Consider the following 6930-nt stretch of genomic DNA (forward strand, 5'->3'; position numbering starts at 1 on the left):
ATATTTCCATTCTCTTTGGGTAAAGAAAGAAGTCATTGGGGGCCAGATCAGGTGAGTAGGGAGGGTGTTCCAATACGGTTATTTGTTTACTAGCTAAAAACTCCCTCACAGACAGTGCCATGTGAGCTAGTGCACTGTCATGATGTAAGAGCCATGAATTGTTGGCAAAAAGTTCAGGACGTCTAACTTTTTCACGCAGCCTTTCGGCACTTCTAGATAGTAAACTTGGTTAACTGTTTGTCCAATTGGAACAAATTCATAATGAATAATCCCTCTGATATCAAAAAAGGTTAGCAACATCGTTTTGACTCTTGATTGAGCTGACAGAACTTTTTTGGTCATGGAGAATTGGCTGACTTACACTGTGCACTTTGATGCTTTGTTTCAGTGTCGTATGGTACACCCATGTTTCATCACCAGTGATAACATGGCCCAAAACATCGTCTTGCCTCTCCAAAAGGTCTTGGCAGACTTCATCTCTCCTTTGCATTTGGTTCATTGGTGAGCTCCTTCGGAACCATTTTTGCACACACCTTTCTCATGCCAAGATTTTCAGTTAAGATTTTCCTGTTTCTCTATCTATGTTTACTTGGTCTCCTATGCTTCTCCCAGTCAGACAATGATTCAATTTGAAGAATTTTTGCAATGTTTTCGTCAGTTCTGCTCGTTACTGGCCGCCCTGACCTCTCTTCATTAGTGATGCATTCTCTCGCCTCAGAAACATGTTTAATCCATTTGTACACTGCCGTTTTCTTCATGACATTATCCCCATAAACTTGGACTAACATGTCCCTGATTTAACTTCCACTCTTGCAAAGTTTAACAAGAAATTTAATGTTTGTTCATTGCTTTAATTCAAGCTCAGACATTCTTGCGACGGCACACAAAAACACACAACATTAATGAAAGCCACTCAGCAAGACTCCACCACATGTCAACATGAACACAGCTGTGAGACACTGATTACCAAGGATACGAAACCTTACCGAGCTCTTTGTACAGGGCTGCCAATGTAAGCGCATGGTGGCAAGTTTGCGAACTTAATTGTCAGACCTCGTACAGTCTATATTGCTTCATTCAGTCCTGGACAGGGGGGGCGGGAAATCAGCCCAAGAGACTTTAAGGCAGGCCTAAGCCATGTACACGCAGGCATTGTGCTAGACTGGGCTGCCTTTATTAACACAAAGGGCAGTAAACAGTGCTCGAGTGTTGGTTCTCCTTCAAGGTGCCCTGATTTTTAAGACATTGGAGGTATTGACTCAATTGTACCAAAGGGAAGTCTTCTCCCTGCACATATAGTGACCACCACCTGGTGAAAAGGTGCCTCTAGTCTCTGCTCACAGCAGCCAAAAGAATTTGAATTCCTAGTCAGTTTCTAGCTGTAAACATTCTCTCATACATTCAACAAACATTTATCAAACTTCCGTTACATCTGAGACATGTTCAGCCCTGTTAAGTGTTCTATTCCTTTGGTGCAAAGCAGGTGGGGCTCCATGCTGACTGTGCCCAAAACCACTGTCAGGGACAAGGGAGACCAACGCAAGCAGAGGCCCCACTAGTTACAGCTTAGCCATGTGCCCCAGGGCCTGTTCAGCAGAAGCCTGGGCTGGCAGAGAGCCCCCAGAAGGAGCCAGCACAGATGGCGGTTATACCACAACAAGTTTGTCCCTTCCACTTTGTACCCAATGGGGCTGTGGGCACTGGCCACTCTAGAACTCAAATTTTAGTCCAGTCAGCATCTTCCTGACCCTCCAGAGGCAGATGACATGCACAGAACTCAAATGAACTGAACTGAGTTTGGGTCTTTACTAACACATCTGAGGGTCTGTTTGTTCTCTTCCCTGTTCGATCCCTTCAGACCCTCACAGTCAACATTCAAGACCCCAATGCACAGAGGGCTTTAAGCCTAGAGCTGCACAATATTCCATCCAGGCTTGGCCACTGGCTTGTTGAAGAGGTGATTTCGCTCTTCTTGGGTCTCAGTCTTTCCATCTGTAAAATGGGAAACTGTACTCCAGTCCTCTTCCCCCAACAACGTAATACTGAGTTAATTATCTACAAAGATACCGTTTCATGGCCTCCTTTTAAAGTATAGCAAGCTCTCTCCTGACTGCTTCAGCCAATTGTCCAGTACTAAACTAATATGCAGCATTAACAACACTGCCTAACTCACGTCCACTCCTTCAGTTTACAAAGCACTTTTATTCCCAGGATCTCATTGGACCCTCATAATCATGAGTTTCAAAATCGAGGACTACAAAGGTCAGTCGGCTCGCTCCATTACACAGTCTACAGCAGAAACTGAAGCGGAACCCAGGTCTTCTGAAATCCATCCCCTCTGAGAAAGGCGTGGAAAACATAAGATCTTTTCAAAATAAGAGCCATAAGTAAAGACTTCCTGTGTGTGGGTCTAGGCCAGTGGTTCTCAACCTTTGCTACAAATCAGAATTACCTATAAAGCTTCTGCAAAACGAAGATGCTTTGAACACATGATTTGTGTATATCCAGGACACTGAAAGGGCCTAGAAGCAGTGACTCCCTGGTGGCAATAAGCACATCCAGCACCGAAACCTTGGTTTCTAAGTATCCAAGTACTATTCCCCACACTAGAAGGAACCAGGGTCCCCTGGAGAAACAGCAGATTCAGATTTGGTGAAAGGAAAGTCCAAATGTGGATCTGAGTTGTTGTACTAGAAAGCAATGATATGCTCAAAGTCAAATGGATCACATCAAAAGGACAAAAGAGCCAGCCTGAAGGGATTCCTGCTGGCCAAAATTGGGGGTAATTTGAACATCAAAAACAAGACAACAGTAACGGATTATATATGAGTACAATTCACTGAACAAAAAAGAGAGTCCATCGAGACTCAAAAATAAACATTATAAAGGGTAGCTCTTCTTTACAGAAAAGTACAGGCTAGTAAGTATCGAAATGATGAATTTTAAAGAATCACCATTTGCAATCCCCAACATGTAATAATAAGGCAAGGATCATGAATGGATTCCAAAACATTTGTGAATGGTTTTTAGAAAACCAGATAGTCACATGGAGTCACCTCACAGATTATTAGTTACAAAAGGAAAATGTATATGTACCTTTGGGGAGATCTATCATCAATAGCGGGTCATCCTGCCATCAGGTGCCTCCTGAGATGAAGCAATAAGTCCTTACCATCATTTATGTAGGGCTCTTGTCACAATGTTTAAGATTGATTCCACAGAACCTAATTATTAGGGAATAATGACCAGTCCTGATTGTGGGACACTATCCAAGACAACTGACCTAGTTAGACTCTTCAATCAAATCAATATCATGAAAAACAACAAAAATAGCAGCCAATGTATTGTAAAATAAGATGTAAGAAAAACAACCAAATGTAATGTATTAACTTTCATTTGATGCTGGATCAAAAAATTAAAAAGCTCTAAGATTTCAGAAACTGGCGAAAACAAAATATCAACTATATGTCAGGGAATTGTTCATTTTCTTAGATGCAGTGGAGACACTGAAGTTACACAGGAGAATGCCCTTATTAGGAGAAACATACATGATTTAGGACTAAAGGAACACAATCTTTATGGCTTGCTTTCAAATGGTTCAGTAAAATCAGAATTATTTGGAAAGAAAGCTAATTGTAGCAAAAGGTTCATAGCCGACAAATGTAGGTAAAGGGGTCTATGGGTGTCACCAAAATTTTTTAACTTTTCTATGGGTTTCACATTTCTCTAAAAATTTAGAGAAAAATAATAGCGCTCCACTGGCCATAATTAAAAATGAATTAGCATCCTCAGGGTTGGGGCTCAGGAATCTTATTTTTCCAAAGCTCATCCAGGTGATTCAGACAGAGCTAGAGGAGAGAACCACTGGTCCAAGTCTTGGTTTCCGCTACCTTCTCCGTGGCTAGAGAAGAGGAGAGAAAATGCTTTAACTCTTTCAGGCTCCTGGTCACCAAGATCCTTTTTCTTGATGGTTCCACAATGCAAGTCCTCAGACACAGACAGAATGGCCTCTGAGAGTCTTCAGCTTGGATTTCCCGTGGATGGAGGAAGGTACTAGTTCTCCCTTAAGGGGCTTTGGCTGCTATAAGAAACCAACACAATTGACCTTTCCAGGAACACAAGCTTCAGGGCATTGAAAGAGCTACAGGAAGGGAAGCAGGGAGAAGCCAAGGAACTGTTCAGAGGACTCCAGTGTTTTGCCAGGAAATCAATTTAACACTGAACACAGAGGGTTCACTTGGGGAGTACAGGGAGGGGCAGATAAATGAACACTTAGTGATGGTCTATTACATACTGAGTCAGATGTCATTATTAACAACCTCAGCTCTGGCACACATGGGCATATGCCCCACTATGAAGCAATTTGTTCAACGTCTATTCTGAGAAATTTGAGGAAGATGAAAGCCAGACTAATTATGGGACAATCTGAACAAATGCAAGACATTTTTAACTGAAGAGCAGAAAAGGTTAGGTCTCCATACAGCTACTGTCAATTATTTTTATTGAAGAGGAAAAAAATGGTTTCACTAGAAAAATTATTAATATATCCTTCTACGTGATTATGCTGCTCAGAAGGGAGGAGGCGGGGAGACACACAAGTTGTAAAGGGTAGAAAATGAATGCAAGCTTGGAAGACAGAGCTCTTCCCGGCACTAGGGGAGATGCCTGCGGTCAGCTGCCCTGGATACCTAGTGGGCAGGGAAGGTCAGGAAGAGATCCACCTGAACACAAAGAAGAGATGACTGCCCATAGCTGCTGCAGTGTTGCCCTTCTCCACACCCGCCATTCACTCTTTTGGCAGTGGAAGCCCTGCCTCTTAGCTGATCCACAATCAGGCAGCCAGGACACTCCCTTGAAAACCCAGCTTGGCTTCATGAAGGCAGCCAACCCTTCAGGAGCAAGGCCTGTTAGGTCTTAAGGCTGTAGATCACCTTCAGCCCACCGTACAAGGCCATGCTCACCAACACGCTGCCAGTCACTCCACTGGCAATTCCTATTCCCAAGGTTATAGCCACCTTCTTTCTCCATGGTGGACGGTGAGGCCTGGAATAGTTATCCAGATTCACTTCCAGGCCCCCATCTACTAACTTCTGATCCTCAGTGAGGGACTGATGGAAATTCAGGTTCACCAAGTTAGGAGGAAGGACCCTCAGCCCAAAATAGAGCCTCTTGACAAGTCTCAAATTTTTTAACAGCTGCACATCACACCGGTAGGTCCCAGAGTCATACTCCTGAGCAGATTCAAACTTCAGCAAGTGTGAAATGGCTCGAAAGGGCTTGAAGACTTCATCATCAGTTGAGATGATACCCCGAGCAAGTCTCCAGGTGAACCGGAAAGCGTCCTGCCCAATCTCCAGGATTTCTGAACTCAGACAGCTCAGCTCAAATTCCTTCCCTGTGAGAATGGTGAAATGAACCATTCCACAGAGCCAGTTGGTCAAACACTCCAAGCGCTGAGATTTACACTTCCTTCTCACTCCATCAGGGCCCACCTCACAGACAGTCTCCTCCTTATAGCCAAGGCCACAGGTGACAGTACAGGTTGTAGCATTGACAATAACTTGTCCCACAGCTTCTTGCAACTTCTCAGGGATTGCCAGTGTTTTAGGTAAAGTCACCACGAAAGGCAGATAAATGGCAAATACCAGGCTCCCAAGAATGAAACCGGTGGCTGAACTCTTCATGTCTTGGCAAACATTTCACCACCTTCAGCCAGCACCCCAAGGTATTCCAATCGAATCCTCTACGATATCATAACTCAATTCCTTCGACATGAGGTATCCTTCCAAGTCAAAAGATGTAATGCCTGCATTCTCAGTACAACACTGCCGCTTCGTAAACCACAATGCAGTCCTAGTAACAGGCAAGGACACGAAGCAGGAAGAAAAAGTCACAACAGCGCTGCTTTACCATCTCTGCTTGTTAATGATCCATCACCTTACCAGTCTTCATTCTTTCCACATCGTTTTAATGAATTTTAATCCACCTCTTGGGAAAGACAAAAAGACTTCAGAAGCTCAAGTGAATTTCCAAATTACCTCGAATGCATAGTGAAGCTATTAAGACTTTTCCCCTCCCAATTGTGGGATCTAATTTAAAGGGTTTCAAAACCCCAGTTAAATCTGACCAAGTAAGAAATCAAATACCAAGTCTTAAAAAAAAGAGAGAAGATTAACTTGAATTATTATTAACTAAATGCTCTTAAAACTTCTATAAAAAGGATTAAGAAGTCTGGACTGAGAGGCAAGTAACTTACCCTTCCAGCGTTTCTGTTTCTACTTCCTCCTTTGTAAATTAAGACCTCCTTGCCTATTTCAGGCAGGTCACTTTGAGCATCAAATGATAGTGTGCATGAAAACACTTTGTAAAGTGTGAAACACTGCTCATGTGTAAGAAATTTTAAATAGAAATGAAAACTCATAAAGGGCCAGGAGCCCTTGTAGAATCCAGCTGTTTATCAGCAAGACAGGCGATATTAGACGCAGCTCCTCTGCCCTTTCTAGGCACTCTTCCTTCCCAAGGCCACCAGAGATATCTTCTGGGGGAGAGGATGCATAATTCGCCCTGCCTGTCGGCCTACTCCCTTTACCCTATAGAACAGAGGAGCTCATCTTGCACTTGGGCCAAGGTTGCTATGAAACAGCTATGATGTCAAAGGTGGATTCTCAGTCACATAATAGAAAAGATTAACAGGTAGACACTCACTCAGATTTGATGATGATTAAAATCAAAGACATAAATAGACTTTATGAAACATCTTATTCTTTAGGAGACAATGAGTATTCAATGGGTTTTAAAACTATTTAATCTGGGGGGGGGGGGAATCTAGGAAAGAGGTGTATTTACATGCTAAGCTCTGCGGGGAGCCAGCTGGGTGGCTCAGTTGGTTAGAGCGCAAGCTCTGAGCAACAGGGTCGCTGGTTCGATTCC

At 43.2% G+C, this 6930-nt stretch overlaps 1 protein-coding gene across 1 annotated transcript; it reads right to left on the bottom strand.

The window, feature by feature from the left end:
• Positions 1-876: 876 nt before the first annotated feature.
• On the bottom strand, positions 877-6930 carry TMEM81 (transmembrane protein 81). The gene has a single exon (XM_019649605.1). It carries the CDS (start codon positions 5682-5684, stop codon positions 4908-4910), a length of 777 nt encoding a protein of 258 aa, XP_019505150.1. The 5' UTR covers positions 5685-6930; the 3' UTR covers positions 877-4907.

Source organism: Hipposideros armiger, unplaced genomic scaffold, assembly GCF_001890085.2.
Source record: "Hipposideros armiger isolate ML-2016 unplaced genomic scaffold, ASM189008v1 scaffold_134, whole genome shotgun sequence".
In the NCBI taxonomy this organism is placed as follows: Eukaryota; Metazoa; Chordata; class Mammalia; order Chiroptera; family Hipposideridae; genus Hipposideros; species Hipposideros armiger.

Bases quoted from the DNA above. Each gene is read 5' to 3' on its own strand.
- TMEM81 (XM_019649605.1), bottom strand. From the start codon at position 5,684: ATGAAGAGTTCAGCCACCGGTTTCATTCTTGGGAGCCTGGTATTTGCC.